Source organism: Perissodus microlepis, chromosome 6 (assembly GCF_051167445.1).
Source record: "Perissodus microlepis isolate ML-2025 ecotype Zambia chromosome 6, ASM5116744v1, whole genome shotgun sequence".
Classification (NCBI taxonomy): Eukaryota; Metazoa; Chordata; class Actinopteri; order Cichliformes; family Cichlidae; genus Perissodus; species Perissodus microlepis.
The window spans coordinates 38352887-38377120 of record NC_140466.1 but is presented as its reverse complement, the minus strand read 5'-3'; the positions used below and the strand labels follow the sequence as shown (position 1 = coordinate 38377120).

The following is a 24234-nucleotide window of genomic DNA, read 5'->3' as shown; positions in this document are numbered from 1 at the left end:
AAACGCACTGTCTTGACGAAATAAAGCGTTTTTGTACAACTTCATAAACTTTTGATAGAAGACAAAACCTGTTTTCCCAACACGGGGATATGTGTATGTGAGTCTTCTATGAAAAGTTGTATATATATATATATATATACATATATATATATATATATAGAGAGAGAGAGAGAGAGGTGCAGGCGTCCTCCTCCGATCAGCAGCATGGAGCAGCACTGCCTTAGCCTGGCGCCAGATCCGCCGACTGCGACGTAAATGGTCCTGCACCGCCGGGACTGCAATCTCCGCCTCCTGAGAAGGAAACAGCGGCGGCTGATATCCAAGAGGTGAGGGAGTTATAAGCATATTCAATCCAGGCAAGATGACTACTCCAGGAAGCGGGGTCAGAGGAGGCCACACAGCGCAGAGCGGACTCCAGCTGCTGATTAGCCCTTTCAGTCTGTCCATTAGATTGTGGGTGATAGCCCGAGGAAAGGCTCACCCCCACCGCCAAAGCAGCACAAAAAGCCTTCCACACCCGAGAAACAAACTGAGGCCCTTTGTCAGACACAATGTCCAAAGGAATCCTGTAGTGGAGATATCAAAGATAGGCACGGCTGTGGCACTGATTCAGTCTTTGAGCACTACGGTCACCCCGGTGTGTCGGCCAGAACACCACTTAAGGCCAAATTGTCCCAGAGTATGAAAGAAGGAGGGAGCTTGAGGTTCCGTTTGAGGCACTTTATTGTCACCACTCAATTTCTGGGGCTGTAAACACAGCGGGTGTACATAAGTGTGTGTGTGTGTGGTTTCCTACAAAGGAAATAAGGGAAATAACGATAATTAAAGAGAATAGACAAGTCAAATACTCAAATATAAACATAATACAACATAGTTAACATAATCACATATAAAGATCAGAAAAATATAATACACTTCAAACTGCTCACACTATGCAACTAAATAGCATTAGTTCGAGGTTAAGCAACCGTCAGTACACAGGAACTACTTCCGGTAGTTGTACAAAATAAAAGCGCCCCCATTATAATCCGCTATAATGCTCTTATTGTGAAGGGGAAGCGGGACGCTATACTTCCGGTCAAACTACGTTCGCTATTTTATTAATCCACGTACCTAATTGTTCGCTACAAGCTCCGCTACTTCAAAGTAAACAATCACAAGCATCACATACAACATACAGAGAAGGTCTGATAACACAGGAATGACATTATGGACATATGAGCGACCGTACATGCGTCAACAAAGATAAACCGGGGTAAGCTAACAACATAAATTAGCATATGAAATGAGGGTGAACTCACGCGTTGCATGCGTGGCCTACCGCTCCAACTACGGACTACATTAGCTCCTAAAGGTAACATACTACAGTACTGACACAAACAAAGGCAAAATACAACACAGGTCACTACTTACTTGTCATTTACGCACACCTAACATTCCCCAGGAATCAGTGCACCCCCTCCGGACCAACACTGCTCATCCGACATTAAACTGCCCACCTTACTAACCGGATGATGTCACTAGAAGGTGGGCTGGTCCAAACTGACAGAAGACTGGCTATTACATGAACTTATAAACACCAGTAAAACTATCCTATGAACTTTGGGGCCTTTTATACAAATCCCATGTAACCGAAAAACGTGATCAACGAGCAAGCGAGCAGTTTCGAGGGCAGAAGGGAGCTTAGATAGAGGGACATGAGCCGCCTTGAAGAACCTGTCGACAATGGTGAAGATAACCGAGTGGTTAGAGGAACGCGGCAACCCGGTAACAAAGTCCACCGCAATATGCGACCAGGGCCGACCCGGGACAGGCAGGGGGTGTAGCAGCCCGGGAGGCGCCAGGTGACGGCTCTTATTGCGCGCACAGGTGTCGCAGGCCAGCACATATTCGCGGGCATCACTCGCCAAAGTGGGCCACCAAAAGGAGCGCCTTAACAGGGAAACCGTACGACGCACGCCGGGGTGACAGGCGAATCGAGAAGCGTGTACCCAGTGCAGGACGCGCGCGCGCACGGCCGACGGGACAAACAGCTTGCTAGGTGGGCCTGAACCGGGATCCGGTTCCTGCAGCTGCGCACGGCGCACCAGGCTCTCGATTTCCCACGTCACGGCCCCCACCACGCAGGACGAGGGGATGATAGTGGCCGGCCCTGTAGACTCAGATTTGGGAGAGAATTGACGGGACAAGGCGTCAGGCTTAGTGTTGCGGGAACCCGGTCGGAAAGAGATAGTAAAATTAAACCGGCTAAAAAACAGCTGCCACCTGGCCTGCCTGGAGTTGAGCCGCTTCGCACTCCGAATGTAGGAGAAATTTTTATGGTCAGTCCAAATCACAAACGGCTGTTCCGCCCCCTCTAACCAGTGAGGCCATTCTTCCAGAGCCAGCTTAACCGCCAGCAGCTTGCGGTTACCCACGTCATAGTTCCGCTCAGCTGGAGAAAACCGCAGCGAAAAAAAACGCGCATGGATGGAGGCAGCCATCGTCGGGTGAGCGCTGCGACAACACGGCTCCCGCACCCGCATCAGAAGCATCCACCTCCACAACAAACTGTCTAGAACTATCGGGGTGGGCGAGAATGGGCGCGGAGCAAAACAACTCCTTCAACCGGGTAAACGCCCGCTCGGCCTCAGGCGACCAACTGAAAACTCGAGCCGGGGACGAGTAAGCAGAAGAGTGATCTGACTGTAGTTTTTAGTGAACCGGCGATAAAAATTAGCAAACCCCAGAAACCTCTGCAAGTGTTTGCGTGTGGGGGGAGTCGGCCAGTCAGCGATAGCTCTGATTTTACCAGGATCGGGCCTAACCTGCCCCTTAGCAAGTACATAGCCCAGGAACGGCACAGAACTAGCATGAAACTCACACTTTTCCGCTTTCACAAAAAGCTTGTTTTCCAGAAGCTGCTGCAAAATGCTGCGCACCTGCTGAACATGTTCCTCAAAGTCAAAAATGAGAATATCATCCAAGTAGACAAACACACACCGATTCAAAAAGTCCCTTAGCACATCATTAATCAACGCCTGAAACACCGCCGGCGCATTTGTCAGACCGAAAGGCATTACCAGGTATTCATAATGTCCTCGCAGCGTGTTGAAGGCCGTCTTCCATTCGTCTCCCTGGCGTATGCGCACCAGGTGGTACGCATTGCGAAGGTCCAGCTTCGTGAAAATGACCGCGTCCTGTAGGGGTTCAAAAACAGAAGAGATCAGAGGAAGGGGGTATTTATTCTTCACAGTTATGTCATTAAGACCCCGAAAATCAATGCAGGGCCGGAGAGATCCATCTTTCTTGTCCACAAAGAAAAAACCCGCCGCCAACGGCGAAGACGACGGACGGATCAAGCCCGCCTCCAGTCACTCCATGATATACCTCTCCATGGCCGCCTTCTCCGGACCAGAGAGGTTGCACAGCTGGTGGGCAGCGGAGCTCCAGGCAACAGTTCAATGCTACAATCGTAAGGACGATAGGGGGGAAGCGAGAGCGCGCAGTGTTTACTGAAAACTGCCCCCAGATCATGATACTGCTCAGGTACAGACGAGAGATCCAACCCGTCAGGTGCCAGCTTAGATGAGCAGACAGGCGAAGGCGGAAGAGCAGACTGTAAACAGTGAGACAGGCAGTGGCTACTCCAACTCTCAATGCGACGGGTGGACCAATTAACGTAAGGATTATGATGCTCGAACCTAAAACGATGGGAGACTCAGGGGAGGAAAAAACAAAAAACCGAAGAAGCTCGCGATGATTACCAGAAAGAATCAATGAAACAGGTTCTGTCTTGTGAGTGACAGAGGGCAGTGACTGTCCATTGAGAGCTGCAACGGAGATGGGGACCTGCAGGGGCCGCGTCTTAATGCCGAGACGACGCGTGAGGCCACAGTCAATAAGGTTCTGCTCAGCACCAGAATCCAAAAGTGCAGTAGTGGAGAAAGTACCAGGCGCGGTATTCACGATAGCAGGGAGCTGCATGCGGGGGACTCAGGAGAGAGAGGAAGTGCCACCCACCAGTACCCCCACAGTTACTGGTGGGCGCCACCTTTTGACCGCAACGGGCAGGCGGACACAAAATGGCCCGACTGGCCACAATACAAACACAACCGCCCCTCAAACCTCCTCCGACGTTCCTCCGGAGTAAGCCGCGTACAACCCAGCTGCATCGGTTCCTCAGTAGTGTCTGCTGGAGGAGACCATGCGCGGGCCGGACCGGGAGGAGGAGGACAGGAGACCGCGCGCACCGCAGCGTACTCTCCCAACCGGCTTCCCCTCTCTTCCGCACGCTCGCGAAGGCGATTGTCGATTCGAATGGCCAGGTTAACGAGAGCCTCAAAACTCTCGGGTTCGTCGCGAGTGGCGTGCTCATCTTTCATACGATCGTTTAACCCAACGATGAAAGCCCCGCGTAGCACATCATCACCCCACCCCGTCTCAGCGGCTTTAACCCGGAAATCAATAGAGAACTCCGCCACTGACTGGCTCCCTTGTCGGAGCCCGTGCAGCTGTCGCATGGCCTCATCAGAGTGCAGGGGATGATGAAACACAGCCTTAAAATCCCGAACAAACTGTACATACTTGACAGTCTCTAGGGGATGGAGAGCGAGATAAGATTCGGCCCAGTTCAAAGCACGATCAGGAGGGCACCGATAAAATGTGAAATCTTAGAGGCATCATCAGAAAACGCTTGGGGAAACCGCTGAAAAAGCAGGGAAACCTGAATCAAAAAGCCCCCACAACGGCTCATGCTCTCCCGTGAAAGGCACCAGAGCTGGAGGAGGGCGGTCACAAACAGAGCCCGAACTCTGAGGAACGGGCGGTACGGGTGGGGGGGGGGGGCGGCACACTAGGAACAGTTGGAGGAACTAACCGGGCTAGAGTCTCTTGTATGGCTGTCAGGGTCTCATTAACCCGACCAGCCCATTGCTCGGATTCCTTAAACTGCCGAGTTGAGCTCGACAAAGACTTCTCGTATTTCTGGAGTAAGTCGCCGGAAGCGGGATCTGTGCGTTCTGCCGAATCCATAAGAGTGGTCGGAGTATTCTGTTAGGGGAATTTAAACGGGTGGATTTAGTGGCAGAAACACACACGGGCACAGGATCGCGGTGAAGCAGATTGTTTTTACAGTGATAGGGGAATATTTACAAGGGAAGGAGCTATATACAGTGGCCGGGAAAATGTGCGAGGAGACAGAGACGGAGCCGAGGTATGCGGGAGGATAGATGGCACACCGGAGCTACCTGAGGACGAGGGACAAAACAGAGTTAGGGCATAACGTCGAGAGTCGAGAGTAAAACTGAGGCGGATGGGGAGAGTTGGAGAGCTTACTTGAAACACTGAAATACAGGTATGGCAGTGGTCACAGGCCGGCGCGAGGTAAGTCTCTGTCACAGATCCAAAGAGGGCCAGCACACAAAGAAACAGGCAGGCGAGCAGGCGGCGAGACAGGCTGTCCCAATTCAAAGTGTACTTCAAATGCATACTCCAAATGCGCCGTCGATTTCCCCAAATATCAAGCGTGGTCCGGTGCACGCTTCGTGGTCCCATATATCCCACAATTCATAGCGCGGCGGTGGGTGTGGATAATTTTGCCGCAAAATACGGCAGAAGAAGAGTGAACTGTCAAAAGTAAGTACTGAATATGACGTCACTTATTTATGTGCGAATGTTTAATAACGAAGAACATTAAAACATTACTGTTGGCCACATGTCGGCAAACGTGTGTGACATTAGTGATGTCTGTACTTTCAGCGTTAACTTGGTTGTAAAGCCTTGACAAATATATATATATATATATACACATATCATAATAATCTGACGATACTATAATATTGGCCATATTATATTTACATTACCACAGTGAGATGATTTTAGACTCATGAACAACATTAGCTAATTGTTATTTACTAACTAATCTTGAAATAACTGTTCGGTACAGAAATGAAGCCCAACAATCATGTTTTACAGTCCTGTGGTCTCAGCCTCAGATACTCAACTAATCAAAGTGATGTCATGACAATAATGAATGACCAACAAAACATTTTTCTCCTTCATTTCTGTCACACAAAGCTGTATGTAACGTTTCTCGTGGTTAGTATCATGGTTGCTAGGCAACCTGAACAGCGCTACGAAGGCTAGACCGTCCCATTTCACAAGCCTCTCACTTTCGCACTTCTCGTACTTATAGTACGCACCGTACGTGGTACGCGTAGTGCGCGTAGTGCGCGTACTTCAAGCGTGCAAACCCTGAATTGGGACACAGCCTTTGTTTCCCCTGCGTAGGGAGCACACGCTGGACTGTCCAAATCACAGACAAACAGTATCCCACATTGTTGATTTTTAGTTTACAAACACTTCTTATAATGACTAACTACTCCTGACATTTTTGAGATGTCAGCTCTTTATACAACGAAGTTATAGTGGGATAGAAATAATATCAGGCTGATCCTGCCACAATTTGTATGCCCTGTGTAAATCACGGACAAAGAGTATCCCACATTGCTGATTTTTTGTTCACAAACACTTCTTATTATGACGCATTACTCCTGAAACTTTGGAGGATTTAGCTCTTTATATAGTAATGTTACAAGAGAATAAAAATAGTTATCAGCCAAAATGTTAATGGTTTATTAAAATAATCCCATCTGATACCCCATGAGCAATAAATATATAATTTTCTGTTGTAACCTTCAAACTGAATGGTAATGTAACGATACTAATTTTTCACTTTTTCACAAAATGAAAACATCAGTACTTCCTGCGTGCTCCCAGCACAGGGGAAACAAATTCTGGCTGTATCCCAATTCAGGGTCTGCAGCCTTAAAGTACGCAGCCTCAACGATCCTCAAGGGCCACGTACTTAAAGACCGCTAAGGCCGGAAGTGCGAGGCTTGTGAAATGGGACGGTCTAGCCTCCGTTGCGCTGCCCAGGTTGCCTAGCAACCATGATACTAACAGCTGGATACGTTTCATACAGCATTGTTTGACAGAAATGAAGGAGAAAATCTTTTGTTCATTTGTTTCTACATGAGCTTTGATCATTCTCTGTAAGATTAAGGTCAGCTATTGAACGGCGTATATTTTAAAGTAAAGACTTTAAAACCAAGTTTGTACAAACGTCACTAATGTCACATAACTTTGCAGCCAACAGTAATGTTTTCATGTTCTTCGTTATTAAACATTTGCACATAAATAAGTGACATAATATTCAGTACTTACTCAAAGTTTACTCTTCGGGCGCCCCTCATCTGCCGTTTTTTTTCGGCAAAATTATCCACACCCACCGCCGCGCTATGCATTCTGGGATATGTTGGGCCACGAAGTCTACACCGCCACGTCCTTAAAATTCAGTGACATGAAGGACGCATTTGAAGGCCGCATTTCGAGCAGCCTTCGAATTGGGACAGCCTTCGTCGCGTCGCGGTGACGTAATCGGCCTTAAAATGCGGCCTTTAAGGCTGCAGACCCTGAATTGGGATACAGCCTCTGTCGGGGATACCTACTTTGGCACAACACCGGAATGCCATCAAGCACCGCCCCGCCTACCGGTGCCTCGAAAAGGGAAACAAAAACCCAGGAACAACAACACACATGCCCACCAACTCCTAATATAGCTAGGGAACTCAGTCAGCATGAACAACAATAGCTTAGGGACACTTTCTCAAATAAAGAGGATTTCATCATCTGCAGTTCATGAAAAAAAAGTGCTACATTAAAAACAAATCAGCAGATCCACAAATTATGAATACAGTCTTTTCAGCTATAGAGGTAAAGGTACACTTCATGCACTTATCAGCATACAGTTTAAAGGCTTGCATTTAAACTGCATTGGTGCACACTTGGGCATCTTTTGTTTAACATGGTTATACCATTGTGAATTTTGCTATTTAAATATACTCAAGAGTCTATCATGTGTTGCATATGTGTGACATCCAGCTAAAAATCGAAAATATATATTTTTAAATCAGTAACTTTGCAAATTTAGAGGAAATGTTTTTGGACAACAAATGAGTCGCCTTTTAAACAGGGTTTGAATAATTAGCGCTGACAGACAGCCATTTATGAAGCGACGGCTATAACAGACATACTTACCGTGTGAAAGGACCGCGGATGTCTTGGAGCAGAGAAGCACGCTGTATTGTTGCTTTTCTCTTATGCATAAGCAACGCCAGCCTGTCAGAAACGCTCTGTGCAGGCAAAGCCGGTTCCAACGCACGTCGAGGCATCAACTGGCCTTTCTGCCGGCTGACTGGTCCCTCAGCTTTCATGCTGGGATCTGCAGCACAACTTCGCACTGGCCACTGGGGCACGGCAAAACTTGCAAGTCCTAGTTTTGGTTCTTCACTGCTCGCAGAGAATTAACAATGGTGGCTTCTGAAGTGAGCGAGCTTTATTGCGACAGTGATGTACCAAACAAAGGAAAGGGTGGCGAGAAACAGAACTGAAAACACTCTAAACTGGGGAAACTAAAACTTAAACAACAAAACCTGAACGTGAGTGAGGGTACCTCGCAGGGAGGACAGCGTGGGGAGAATGCACAGGGAGACGGAGGAAGATACACAGGCAGGGATGACACCAAACAGAGAGAGCACAAACTAAACCCTGGGAAACCAAAACACAACAGCATAATACATAACAATATCAAAAGAAAAAGTACAACAACCAAAAACACTGGGTCACCGACCCAGGACCATGACAGTATTTCTTTTCCTTCATGCTTCTCTTTTGGAATTCTGCTCATATATCATCTCTTTTACCTTTATTAGAGTAATGGACTTAAGGAAAAAATTCTGTCCAGTGCTATGGACTGTTTTACCCCAGCAACTATCTGATAAGCTTTCAAAATATACAATAAATTAAAGTACACAAGTTACACTATAACATGAAACAAACAATGAATTTATTTTGAAGTTTAGGTTCGTTTCCGGTTACGCCCACTGAGATATTTTGAAAGTTGCAGCCGGAAACGTGAGTAGATTTGCCAACTGTTGTGGGGATGCTGAGGATAGAGCATCCTTCACTGTAGGTTTTGACACACACAGGCCGTGTGTTTTATACGCTGTGATGTTACAACGCCGAGCAGTGTTACATTTTACTTGACTGCCGTGAGTTGCTCTTACACGGAAAACTACGCTTTCAAGCTAAGCTAGGAGCTGACACTCCAAGATTAGCGATGGTGGATTTGTCCGAAGGTGGTGCAGTGTCAGTCGGACACAACAGAGACAGACAGGGATCAGGTTCGGGTAATAATGATAGGATAACGTCGAAGAAGTCGCGAACGAGAAGAGGCAAAAGAGGAAAGAGAAGGAGGAACAAAAAGAACAACAGGAACAAAACGCCACCGCCGTATTTACCACCGGAGGTAGCTACCCTTCTATAGCCTGGGCATGATTATGGGACCTCCAGCCCGCTAACTAGCTAGTGATACTGTAGCAAACCATAGTCGAGCGCAGGTTATTTGCGGCTACACTTTGTTTACACCATACAGCTACCTATAAAATGACGGAAAATACTCTTATATGACCTTGATTTTACACAACAATATTTTACCGCTGTCTGGTTTGAAGAAAACTCATTCCACACGCAGAGGCCAGAGATTTTGACGCATTCTCATCAAGTGAAGTGAAGAATACAGCAATACTAATTCAGCAAAAGAATCCGTGTTTTTTTTCTACATTTTTATAATAGTCAAATACGTTTTAGCTCGACTGGAGCAAAGTTAAGAATGGTGGGAGATATATGGAATAGCAAACCGTTGAGAAAACATATTAAAATGAAGTACGCAGTGCAAAGGCAATTGACTAGTATCCCGAATTGAGATACTAATCCACTTAATAAAGGAAGTGGCCTGAGCAATCCATTAGATTGTGATTAATCACAATGTAATTTATCGGAGGAAACTGAAATTGCAGGAGGATTTCACTAAATCAGGGGGCGATCGTGGCTCAAGAGTTGGCAGTTCGTCTTGTAATTGGAAGGTTGTTGGTTCGAGCCCCGGCTCGGACAGTCTTGGTTGTTGTGTCCTTGGGCAAGACACTTCACCTACCGCCCACTGGTGATGGCCAGAGGGGCCGATGGCGCAATATGGCAGCCTCGCTTCTGTCAGTCTGCCCCAGGGCAGCTGTGCCTCCACCAGTGTGTGAATGATTAGTGGAATTGTAAAGCGCTTTGAGGGTCTCGAAAAGCGCTATATAAATGCAATCCATTATTATTATTATTATTAAATCCGGTTGGCAGAAAAGGGCATGCAGTAGGAGGGGCCACATAAGTATGTTTAGCTAAAAGTATGTTTTCTTAACACAGTGATATGTAACAGCACATCCGGAAACCTGACTGTAGTAATAGTGTTTGTTTAGAGTTGATGCTTCACTTGAATAAATACATTAGCAAGATTTTAATGAGAATACATACACACATATATGAATACATCCAGAATACATACATTAGTAGATTAATGAAAAGTGTGCGAAGAGAAACTAAGAAAATGGCCCAAAAAATGTCAGGCCCTGAAAAGTTGAAAAAGCAGAATTTGAGGTTGTCCACTAAATCTTGAAAAAAGCAGATTGATGTAGTTAAATCATTTTGTTTGTTAGTTTTTGTCTGTATGTCTAATACAGAGAAAGATCCAAGATATAAAGAGTATATAAAAAGTAATCTGCCCTCCAATAAGTAGAATACAGCATATAAATATGACAAATTGCAGATTCAGAGATATATGTATGTGTTTTTCTGACTGTATAAGATGACAAACAAATACAAAGAAAACCTTTCAAACATGAAAACATATTAAGTCAATACATATGCTAAGACCTATACTCTGAAACTGACAACAGCATGTTGTAGGTAAACAAGTAGTTGAGACACAATTCTGCTGCTATATACCTGCTGTTGAGAAACACACCCACAGTGACCTCTCTGGGTGGTGACTTCTAGTGTTTTAGTTCATCCTGGCAGTGATGAATGACGGCTGTTACCAACATTCTGGGGAGTTGAACACTTTCTTCTGGATTTGAAAATTGAAAAACTGTTGCCAGGGTGGCAACATACCTTTGACTACATGGTCTATGTTATAGTTAGAACAGTTTTGTTCATATCATTAATGTGTTAACTAACCTTATCCCTACATTTCTCTACATTTCCAGGCTGAAGAAGGGAACATTGAATATAAGGTAACTAACCTTCCGTTTCTTATCCAAATTATAGAATAGAATAGAATAGAATAGAATAGAATAGAATAGAATTCAACTTTATTGTCATTGCACATGTCACAGGTACAGGGCAACGAAATGCAGTTTGCATCCATCCAGAAGTGCTTTAGCCATGATATAGATATATTACAATATATATTAGCAATAATATAGATATGTAAGTATATTACAGAAATGGGTCTATTATGGTATGTTATAATGTACACGGTATGAAGTATCTTATGAATATGCTATAACTATAAGTATGTACAGGCTATGAACAGGATATAAATATGAAAAAAAAAACTATACAGAATATGAAATAAAGAACTTTACAGAAATATGAGATATACAGCTATACAGAAATGGGAACTATGCAAGTTGTAAACACTTGTAGAATTAAAAATTATCGTATGATTATTTACACAGAACTATACAGTAGTGCAGTTAAGATAAGTGAGATATGTGGATAATTTCTACAGAGGCTATATAAAGTGCTAGTGGTTGTGAGTGGTGGTTCAGTCCATGTTATTATTGTGTGTTTGAGGGTACAGTTGTCCATTGTGTGTGTAGGTGGTTGTGGTGTGTGTATGTCCAGTCCATGAGTTTAGTGTGGGTCAGATGTCAGGAGGCAGAGTTCAGGAGTCTGACAGCTGTGGGGAAGAAGCTGTTCCGGTACCTGGTGGTCTTAGTCCGGAGGCTCCTGTAGCGCCTCCCAGAGGGCAGGAGGGTGAAGAGTCCATGTGATGGGTGACTGGGGTCTTTGATGATTTTCCCAGCCCTTTTCAGACACCGCTTCCTGTAGATGTCCTTTATGGCAGGAAGTGATGCTCCGGCGATGCGCTGGGCAGTTTTCACGACCCTCTGCAACGCCGTCCGGTCCGAGGCAGAGCAGTTCCCGTACCAGACTGTTATACAGTTGGTCAGGATGCTCTCGATGGTGCAGCGATAGAAGTTCACCAGGATGTCTGAGGACAGGTGGTTCTTCCTCAGAGTCCTCAAGAAGAAGAGGCACTGGTGAGCCTTCTTGACCAGCTTGGAGCAGTTGGTCGTCCAGATGAGATCCTCGGAGATGTGGACTCCCAGGAACTTGAAGCTGCTCACACACTCCACAGCCGTCCCCTTAATGTGGATGGGTGGATGTGGGTCAGCTATTATGATGTGATGAACTTCTTTTCATTTGTAAGCTGTTAAACTTTTTTAACCCTCAGCCATAAAAGGTCTTGCCATCACCTGCTGGGCGACGAGCAAGCAGATGGCGTGAACACAAAAGGTTGTGAATGCGATAACTCATGAACGAAGGGATTTAGCTTCAGTTTGACGTCTTATAAAAGTCTTGAATGAGTTTGAATCTCAGTAGCCTTGACCTCAAGGTCAGATGTCAAGTTTTCGGAAAATCTTGTGAATGTGATAACTCAAGAGAAAGTCCAACTTATTACCACCAGCAGCAACTGTGTGACAGAGAGCATGTTTGGCTACAAAGAAAAAATAATAAAAAAAATAAGAGTCAATTGGTGCTACTAAAAACAGCTATCCGAGAAAGGATTAAATAATTGTGGAAAAGACTAGGAAAATTATGTTGCATATCTTAGATTGATTAGTTAGTTCATGCACATAAATGGACAAATATTGGGTGATTCCATATTTTTAACCATTTTATGAATAATTAATTCAGCAGTGGGCTAATAAAATGCTTAACATACTAGGAAGGTATTGATAACTACACTAAAAATGTGGTCATCAAAACTGTCACCCAGTGGTGAGGTTGTTGTTAAATGCTGTATATTCTTATTATAGGTATTTTCTTTAGGTTCCTAAAATATCTTCAAAGTTTTGAAATAAACTTGGTGAACCAGCAGGAACCCGAATTTTGTCTGATTTTAACCTAATGGCATAAAGGCATCCTTCTTCCTAAGCTCCTTACAGTTCCTAAAATTGATTACTGCCCACTTAAAAACAACAGATTTTTTATCTCTGTCATCTGTTTATGGGCTGGATAGCTGTGCTGAATTAGACCGTCACATGTATTCAGGGTAACTCTGCTCTCGTCTGTGAAAACTGCAGTCTGCCAGTGGTGGATCTGCTAATATGGCATTTTCTATGGCATTTTCTATGGCAAATGCCAGTTGGATTCCACTGTGCTGGGCAGGGCCCACTAGAGCAGTGGTTCTCAAAATTTTCACAATGAGTACCACCTCGTCAGTCCAATAATCGACGATGGGCAATATATCCGCGCATGCGCAGACTTTTTGATGGGCAGAGCAATGTAATCATGCACGGACTGACTTGCGCGTTTACGACACAGAAGTCCAAACATGGACAAACTAATTTCCCCAAAAAAAATTAGGGCTGTCACGATTAACGTGATTAAAATTTTTAACACACTCAACCAATCTGGACAGCAGAATGAAAAACCTTTGAACAAACTGCCTGAAATGTGTTGACAGAGACATTTCAGGGATTTTGACTCAGTTTGCACTCCAGATGGGTTAATTGTTAATCGCGTTAGTCATAATGACGGCACATTAAAGCTGACAGCACTAAAAAAAATTAAGTATAAAGTCGCCAATTTGGGATTTCTTTGGCTTTTAACTGGATGAAAGATGTAAGGATGTAATCAAAGCAGTGTGCTGCTTGTACAGACGTATTATGCGCGCATAACTTGCATGAGCATGTACGTGTCCACCATCTGGCTGAGTATGCTAGGCTATCACCAGCTTCTGCAGCTCCATCAACAAGCATTTGGGCACACTCTGAGGAGAGGGTGCTGTTAAAACAGTGTTATTATTATTATTATTTTTTTCTGTTGACTGCTTCTATTAGCTCCATCATTATTAGCAAACTTACTCATGGGCAAACAAATAAATAAATCGCTCTTGTAAAAACGATCGCTGATGGGCTCAGCCTATTGTCGATAGTAGATATATTCGTCCAATCGCCCAACCATAGTATGAACCCTACTTCCGGGTCCAAACTGGTCTGCGTTTATTAAGGCTGTTGTGTTTTTAACATGTTTTATTGCTTTGGATCTTGTTCTCTTTAATATGAACAAGCCCCTAAAAAAGGCTGTGATCACTGTCGGCCTTTCTCCGTTTTTATTACCACTGTTCATTTTAAAGCTCAGTTTTTAAAACCTTATGACATAACTACAGCCCAGCCCATGCAGCAGTAAAACTAACCTCATATTGTGGATGGATAATCTCAGTTGTTCTCCTGACTAAAGTTTGGTTTGTTTACAGCATCCTGCCATGCAGTTGTATTAGTCCCTAACCATTGGGAACCCTCACATTAACTTTTATTGAATGGAAAAAAAAATTAGCGTTCATCCTTCAACTTCACTGTGTTTATATTAGAGATGGCACGATACCACTTTTTTATGTCCGATACCGATACCGATATCATAAATTTGGATATCTGCCGATACCGATATGAATCCGATATAGTGTGTTTTTTAATCAATAAAACATTTTTTTAATATCTTGCTGCATTTTGTATAAGTTCATACTCAAGTTTAAATAAATAACAACACTAAAGCTATTCTGTTATACCTGTATGTAAAAAATACACTGCGCCCAAAATATTTCATAGTTCAGCAACACTGATCAATCTAATAAACTTGAACCTACTCCATCCTCCCTATTCTGGTATTTTAAAGAGTACTTAGCAGAAATATTAAGCAACCTAACTAATAGGGTTGCAAACTCCCAGCAAAAAAAAAATAGGGAACCAGCCCCCACCCTCCACCTCATGATGCTTAATCGATGTAATCAAATTTAATTTGATTCAGGGGAAAAATGCACAGAAATAAATTATTTTTCAAGAATAATTAAATAGATTCAACATCTTTCTTCAACAGAACTGCAGACTGCACAGATGGTATCTTCCCAAAGGAAAAAGTACTATAGCTTACTAGGGTATATTAGACTTAACAGTTACTATATACAGTAATGGACTTCTATATATTTTACATCAGATTAAAACTTTGGGTGTAAGAGTCAGATAATTATTTATTAAAAGCTAGACATTTTAAATGAGAATAAGAAAGAAAAGTATGTCTTTGTGCCCCCTTTTCCCTGTTCATGCTCTATCGGCCCCCCTGGCTAAACTTTGCTAGATCCGCCCCTGCACAGTTACCAGCCTTCAGCTACTAGAAAAGGATCCTGGTGTAGAAAGTAATATTAAATAAATTCTAACAACAGCTTATCAAGCTTAATAGTGCTGCTGTTGTTCAGCCGCTGGTTTCCTCTTTCTGGTGAGAAGTGGGCCAAAAACAAAGAAGAGAGACGGACTCACGACAGAAAAGCCGATCAGCTGATCATTGATCAGTTTCGCGATTGAAGTAGCAGCAGGAGAGAGAGAGAGAGAGAGAGAGGGGCAGTCGCTCCATATATCGGTTGTTAAACTTAACGATGGAATGCTTTACAAACATTCAGAGATGAACTTACACACTTGCTTTACTTCTCTCTGGGAAAACTTCCTCGGAGATGAAATGCCGGATTGCTAGCAAGGCTACAAATACACACAGCCGCTCTATCACGTGATGCATACTGCTGCTACGTGCTACGGTTATGAGCCGAGTTACGCTGTGTAGCAAGTTTTGTGAGGTGCTTTTTTGATATTTAATGGATCGGATTACATTTTTTTATTTCTCGCCGATATCCGATCCAGTAATTTGGGTCAGTATCGGACCGATACGTAATATCGGATCGGTCCATCTCTAGTTTATATTATGCTAACCATCACGTAACACATCATTATATACACGCTAGCCCAGCTTTAGTACCTTACAAACGTCACTGCTGTTTAGTTTTCTGACTTCATTTATGTCGGAAGTGATAGCACGGCTGTACGTTTTAATTTTTCAGAAATCCCTCAGTCAGAACATGGTATATTCTTTAATCTTAAAAATTTGGGGGGCAGACTTCCCACATACCACTAGAGGGAGGGTGATATTAAAGTCCTGTTTGTGGCACATTAGTATATGTGAGGGGGCAAACTCCTCAAGATGGGTGGTGACCATGGTGGCCATTTAGAAGTCGGCCATCTTGGATACAACTTTTGTTTTTTCAATAGGAAGAGGGCCATGTGACACATCAAACTTATTGGTAATGTCACAAGAAAAACAATGGTGTGCTTGGTTTCAACATAACTTGAACAGGACTTTAATATCACCAACCATTCCCATGTTATTACGGTGTATCCATATAAATGGCCCACCCTGTAGTCTGTTTCTGATTGTTTGGTCAGAGACATTAACAACAACCCTTATGTAGGTTTTCACTTTCAGTAGTATCAATGTTTGTACAAGTAATGTCTATATGTTGATTCATGGTTTTCTTCGGGGGGGGGGGGGGGGGGGGTATCTGCTATAAAAAGACAAGGCCAGGAAAATCTCCTTCCTACTTTGGCATCTGCTGTGATGCTGATGAGGTCTCAGAAGTGTTAGCTTTATTTATATACCTAGATAGTTTACACTATTTCTCTATTGCAGAAAAAGTGTCACATAGTTTGGAATTAAATATTTGTAATTTACAAGGTTTCGAGGGTGCTTTCGACGGTACATATCCAAGATAAATGACCATAAGTATATGTTTCTGACAGAGTCAAAATTAAATTGAATATAATCAGGACTTTCTGAATCAGAATCAGAATTAAATGCTTCAGTTTTGAAAATCTTGGATTTAGTGTAGCTGACTTTTTTTATTTTACCTCAGAACTCCTATGCAAGCAGTGCTCTAGTTAAACTGTGGCCATTTACTACCTGTATCATTATGTATTTTCTATACTGTAGTTGAAGCTGGTCAACCCCACGCAGTACCGCTTTGAGCATCTGGCCACACAGCTGAAGTGGCGACTGCAGGAGGGCCGTGGCGAAGCTGTCTACCAGATAGGAGTAGAAGACAATGGTCTGCTAGTCGGCCTGACTGAGGCTGACATGAAGGCCTCACTCAACACTTTAAAGAAGATGGCAGAGAAGTAGGTCATCTTGTACAATTTATTTGCTGACATTAAGACGTCACCAAAGAATATATATAAGTGTCTTCACTCTGGTGTCACTCATTAGTTTTGGACTCCACAATGTTAGTGTCATGCTGGTTCTTTTGCAGCCAGAAATTACTATGTTTGGAGGACAGGGTGGCATGCTAAGTATCTGTTAAGCTTAGCAAGCTTGGTTAGCAAGCTTCATTCATAATATGGATCAGTGTAACATGTAGATTACTGATCCTGATTTTCTGGGGAAACATCGAACCATTCCCAGGCCATCTGTTGGATGTAATCTCTCCAGTAGGTCCTGGGTCTACGCTGGACATGCCTAGCCTGAAGACTATCCAGGAGGCGACAGTCTCAGCTGGCTCCTTTCAATGTGAAGTAGTATCAGCCTATCTGAGCCCCTCCTGAATAACTGAACTCCTTATCCACCCTTTCTCCAAAGGGTGGATAAGGAGTGTTAACAAAAACATCAGGACTAGATTAACAAATTTATTTATCAGCAACAGTGCTTCATCTGGTAACATGACTTAACATGACATGAAAGTTTGGAAGGAGCCACCCAACTCCATCAATATATGTCAAACCATGTGCTCCATGAATCCGTACAGTCTGGCTTCAGAACACACCACAGGACTGAGACTACTCTTATCAAAATAGCTAATGACATCATGACAGTTGATTTTGGCCACATCAGTATCCTCAAGTTCCCAGATCTTTCTGCAGCCTTTGGCACTTGTTCTCACACCATCCAGCTTTCACATATATCCAGATATCTTGTCCTCACTGGTACTGTAATCTCCTGCTTTCAGTCCTACCTCTCCAACCCAACACAGTTTGTCACTGCAGAAGGCTCCCACTCCCCGTCTGCCCTGGTTAACCACGTTGTGTCTCAAGGTTCTGTGCTTGGACCCCTTCACTTCACCATCTATATGCTCTCTCTTGGTCAGATCATGTGCTGCCATGGTCTCTGCCTGTGTTCCTATGATGATGACACACAATGTTATCTCAGCACCAAACCCTCCACCCAGTTCCCCCCGCAATTGCTTGTCAAATGTCTGCATTGCTTCAGAACATGGATGTCATCTAACCTACTTAAGCATCAATAGTAATAAAAGTGATCTCTTGGTTCTGGCCCCCAAAGCCCTACTGTGGAAAACTGGTGTTCCACTCATTGTCGCAGACAGACCCCCTGGACAGGCATTGTCCAAAACTCAGCACTTTCTAACACACACTAAGCTCTGGAATTAGAGAAGGTTCAGTATATCAGTATTGATTATTAAATCTGTAATGCGACATATCCCATCGCAGTCTTACTTAAAGTACTAAATACCCAACTCTATGCTGTACTCACCATTAGCAGTCTTGCTAATCTTGAATTTTCCAATGTTTGTTTGTTTATTTAATTGTTTTTTGATAGAAATGTAAAGCACTTTTAATTTTTGTAGTTAACTTTCCACACATGACACAGAATGCCTAATTACATTTTCTTAGGTAGATAAATCTACAATCATTAGGCAGGTTTCCAGTCACTGTTTGAAATAAATTGAAACTGGGAGAAGCCGTCTAAGAAAAATTATTACTGCTTTGCTCAGTGAATTGATTGGGATCAGTGTAAACTAAATGAAAATTGAATGATAAAACTTAAGTCTTTTTCTTTCATTTCAGAGTCGGGGCTGACATCACTCTCCTCCGAGAGAGGGAGGTTGACTACGACTCAGACAGAAACACGCGCAAAATTGCAGAAGTCCTTGTTCGAAAAGTTCCTGATGATCAGCAGGTAAGAGTCTGTCTGTTACACATGGTAGAGGAAAAAGAGTCCAGTTGAATCTGGCAAAACAACAGTGGTGTCAAAATACAGCAATACTCTAAAAAAGGATCACAGCATTGCCCATTTAGGCTTTAACTATAGAGAGCACCAAGGGTTCTTTTTTTAAACAGTGCTGTTTAATGGTTATGAAAATATGATCCCATTTTCTGTCTTGCTGTTTTGGTCTGCAACAGTTCCTGGATCTGCGGGTGGCAGTGCTAGGCAATGTGGACTCTGGGAAGTCAACCTTGCTGGGTGTCCTGACACAAGGCGAGTTGGACAATGGACGAGGCCGTGCACGGCTCAACCTTTTCAGACATTTGCATGAGATCCAGACCGGACGCACCTCCAGTATCAGCTTTGAGATCTTGGGCTTCAACAGCAAAGGAGAGGTAATCCCTTTGCCACTTAGGATATTAGCAATATTCAGAAGTTTACATTCACTATGGACATGAATTCATGCTAACTTGGGGCTTTTAGTGATTTCTTTGAACTGTGCTTTTTCCAGGGTGGAATGATTGTACAGTATACATCTTTAATGACTTTATAAACAACAAATTTAAATCTTTTAACAAGTGGTGTAGAGGGTTCTAGTGTCTTTTAACTTGATATAAATTTCTTGTCACATTTTTGGAACATGCTTTTGGAATGGATAAAGCAGGCCAACATTAAGCTTCAAGGAATGGTCTTTGCCACACCCTCAACACAAAAATATAAATTTGTGGACTATGCTTAAAAGCCAAATTGATTTCAAGAAAATCACTTCAAATACTCTAAAATTCGGAGAGAGTGGTCTAATATTCAGCCAGAATTAGGCCAGGATCTTTTTAATTGCTGCCAGAAGCATCTGGTCAATGTGGGACATTTAACTTTTGTTTGCTCTGTTTTTTAAAACAGCTTTGTAACTTTATTTAAAGTTCAGTTTGAAATTTTGCATAATGCTCTTCTTTTACCATTACTAAATTATTTAGATGTGTTAAGGACTGTATTCTATTATCTTTTGTTTATTAGTAGGTTCTAAAATATATTTTGCCTTCACAATCTCTAATGAAATCCTGAAAAAAAATAAATAAATAATAAAGATTTATGGTGTATAATAATTTCACCTTTAGAAGCCCAAAATTACCATCATGCCCATGACGAGTGTATGGAAACTTTTCATTACAACTATATATCAGATATTGACTAATTTATTTCATGGGTCATATTTCTGCTTTGTAGATTGGCCTCTCACCATAGTGTTAAATGCAGTATGTCAGACACAGTGAAGAACTACAGCATTTGAAATTTGGCATGTATATTTTTAATATGCCGCCTAATTGATTCTCTACCTGACTCTTAAAAATCAGTCAGGTAGAGAAAAAAGATTTTGTGGTTGTTGTTGCCATTGCTGCACACCACAACTCAGGGTATTAGCATATTTATATTTGTAAACAATCCCTGACAATAAACAATCAAACTGTAAAAACAAAACGAAAGACGTGTTTTATTTCAATTCTGTCCTTTGGTGCAGCCTGTCTTGTATGTTACCTGTAAAAGGTTGTGAACTACAGTGAGTCCAGGACAGCTGAGGAGATCTGCGAAAGTTCTTCCAAGATGATCACCTTCATCGACCTTGCAGGACACCACAAGTATTTAAAGACCACCATCTTCGGCCTCACAAGTTATTGCCCTGACTTTGCCATGCTGGTGGTGAGCGCTAACACTGGTATTGGTAAGTAGCCTGTATTTTGTTTTTTGTTTTTTGTTTTTGTTAATATCTAAAACCTGTGGGTAAGCCGCAGATTTACCCATCCAGTCAATTGAGAACATGCAAACTCCAGAAAAAATGGCCCAGGAATACCAAGAACCTTTTTAGAGACTTAACAACTGCATCACTATGTCCAGAAGATAAAAATTCTATGTGTAAATTTTGTAGGAATATTGTTTCTAGTTGGACGTGATTGTAGTAGGGTTCTTTTGCTCTTCCAGTGCCTTAACGCAAACTGATAAGTTATGAACAGAGCAGGTTTTTCTTTGATTGTGTAGGGTTTCATTTGATGAAGACATTATCTAGGAGTTAGTTAGATAAAAGAGGCGTCATGACGTGGTATAAAAGATACAAGAAACAAAGGAGATGTGTTGTCTGTCCAAACACACTTGTATGCTACCTGTCTGGATCACTTGGAACCCCGGGCGAGCAGATACTAAAAAGTACCTGGTAACAGGAACTAATGGAAAACCCTATAAAAACTGGCGAACCGTGCCGACTTGATCTGAGTAGGTACTAATGGAAAAAGGGCCTTGAATTCTGTTTTTATAATTATTCTTTACTTGCTTTCAGACCATTATGCGACCATCTGGGCTGCAGCTGAAAGAATAAAAACTAAAACTGTCTTATGCAAATTTAAACATTAGTCAAACAGAATACTCATCTACACCTCATCAGATTCTTCCGTGACTTAATGATAGAGGCATTGACAAGTCTGTTAACACACCCAGCATTTTTACAAGCTTTCCTTCATGTGTCAAATAGGCTACACTTTAGTAATAAAGCACCTCTTTTCTAGTCTTACTAACCTATAACATTTAAGGCACAGAGTGATTTTAACAATAATCGGCTATACGGTAATTTTTTTCCTCTCCACTGCTAATCCTGGTTACCAGTGTTTGGGTAAGTGAATCCAGATAACTGACAGATACCCTAGGTATGTTTAACTCACTTCATAGTACAGAGTCCAGACCTCTGACTATTTTCTAGGCACAAATAATTTGAATATTTAAAAATTAAATAGAATTGTTCTTACTTGGATCCAACTGCCTTGTTACGTTTAGATTTCCTATGCACATAAGATGCGAAACATCACAAGACAAGTGTTCTGGGTAATTGAGTATTTTATTTTTTCCTTCATCCAGCTGGTACAACTAGGGAACACCTGGGCTTGGCCATGGCGCTGAAAGTTCCTATCTTCATTGTAGTCAGTAAAGTGGACCTGTGTTCCCGAGGCACTGTGGAGCGAACAGTCAGACAACTAGAGCGAGTTCTGAAGCAGCCGGGCTGCAACAAGGTGCCCATGGTGGTGTTGAACCCTGACGATGCTGTGAGTGCAGCACAGCAGTTCACCCAGTCCACATGGTGAGTAAAAATACTCAATACTTATCAGCTACTGTGTATGGCGGGGAATAGCTTAATTGTACAGTGTATACAGCAGTATAAAAAAATTCACTAATAAATAGATAAAGCAGTATATAGTGCTGCAGAAATGATAAGTGAAGGTCATGGAAATACTGCTACGATACACAAAGCACAAAATAACTGTTCTATAATGGATGATAACATTTTCGGAAAACTTGTTTAAAGTCGAATTCATGAATCGCATTGCATTTTGGGTAATCACCACAATGTTGTTGTTCATGCACATCCAAAGCAAAGACTGACACCAACAGGTAATACGGAGGAAAAGAAACTAATGAACACTAATATTAATATTGCACTGTAATAGTGACCTTGCATGTTCTACCTACAGTGGGATGCAAAAGTTTGGGCAACCTTGTTAATAGTCATTATTTTCCTGTATAAATCGTTGGTTGTTACAATAAAAAATGCCAGTTAAATATATCATGTAGGAGACACACACAGTTAGGGCTGGGTGATATGGCCTAAAATCCATATCGCGATATAATTTGAAGCACGTGCGGTAACGATATATATCGCGATATATTCTTTTCTTCTGTATAACGTATTTTCCACACTATAAGGCACACTTAAAATCCTTTAATTTTCTCAAAAATCGAGTGTGCCTTATGTATGAATTCTGGTTGTGCTTACTGACCTCGAACCGATTTTGGTGTGCAGAAATCTGTTAAAAACTGTTTTGATGGATTGTCAGAGCATTACGGCTGCCGTAGTAAGGAGCTTCGCAGAGTAATCTGGGTCCAAAACTCCGTCTGCTTCAGGTCCCAAAGTCAAACGAACACTGAGAGAAATGAGAATCATTTCTCCTCTCATCCGTTCGTACGGATTTCAAGCACCCGTACGAACCCTGAAAATCATCAGCGTTGCTGCTTTAGCAGGTGTAACAATTAAGTTTAACATCCAGGCATCCATAAAAACAGAATTTATTAAATTTAACGGAGTTAGAAGTTAACAGGAAGTTAGCTCGCTAGTTTCCACCTAAACATGACATACCATGTTCTGACTGAGAGATTTTTGAAACTAATTAGAATAGAATAGAATAGAATTCAACTTTATTGTCATTGCACATGCACAGGTACAGGGCAACGAAATGCAGTTTGCATCCATCCAGAAGTGCTTTAGTGATATAGATATATTACAATATATATTAACAATAATATAGATATGTAAGTATATTACAGAAATGGGTCTATTATGGTATGTTATAATGTACCCGGTATGAAGTATGTTGTGAATATTCTATAACTATAAGTATGTACAGGCTATGAACAGGATATAAATATGAAATAAAAAAAACTATACAGAAATGTGAACTATGGAAGTTATAAACAGTTGTAGGATTAAAAATTATCGTATGTACAGAATGATTATTTACACAGAACTATACAGTAGTGCAGTTAAGATAAGTGAGATATGTGGATAATTTCTACAGAGGCTATATAAAGTGCTAGTGGTTGTGAGTGGTGGTTCAGTCCATGTTATTATTGTGTGTTTGAGGGTACAGTTGTCCATTGTGTGTGTGTGTAGGTGGTTGTGGTGTGTGTATGTCCAGTCCATGAGTTTAGTGTGGGTCAGATGTCAGGAGGCAGAGTTCAGGAGTCTGACAGCTGTGGGGAAGAAGCTGTTCCGGTACCTGGTGGTCTTAGTCCAGAGGCTCCTGTAGCGCCTCCCAGAGGGCAGGAGGGTGAAGAGTCCATGTGATGGGTGACTGGGGTCTTTGATGATTTTCCCAGCCCTTTTCAGACACCGCTTCCTGTAGATGTCTTTTATGGCAGGAAGTGATGCTCCGGCGATGCGCTGGGCAGTTTTCACGACCCTCTGCAACACCTTCCGGTCCGAGGCAGAGCAGTTCCCGTACCAGACTGTTATACAGTTGGTCAGGATGCTCTCGATGGTGCAGCGATAGAAGTTCCCCAGGATGTCTGAGGACAGGTGGTTCTTCCTCAGAGTCCTCAAGAAGAAGAGGCGCTGGTGAGCCTTCTTGACCAGCTTGGAGCAGTTGGTCGTCCAGATGAGATCCTCGGAGATGTGGACTCCCAGGAACTTGAAGCTGCTCACACACTCCACAGCCATCCCCTTAATGTGGA

The 24234-nt window shown here is 42.7% G+C and overlaps 1 protein-coding gene across 1 annotated transcript in view; it reads left to right on the top strand.

Moving 5' to 3' along the window:
* Nucleotides 1-8939: 8939 nt before the first annotated feature.
* Nucleotides 8940-24234, top strand: part of gtpbp2b (GTP binding protein 2b) — a 32163-nt gene continuing 16868 nt past the window's right edge. The window contains exons 1-7 of the mRNA XM_084932299.1: nt 8940-9349; nt 11130-11156; nt 16966-17150; nt 18831-18942; nt 19167-19364; nt 20512-20686; nt 21868-22087. Coding sequence (XP_084788425.1) covers nt 9161-9349; nt 11130-11156; nt 16966-17150; nt 18831-18942; nt 19167-19364; nt 20512-20686; nt 21868-22087 — 1106 coding nt within the window. The 5' untranslated portion in view covers nt 8940-9160. The remainder of the gene's footprint in view (nt 9350-11129; nt 11157-16965; nt 17151-18830; nt 18943-19166; nt 19365-20511; nt 20687-21867; nt 22088-24234) is intronic.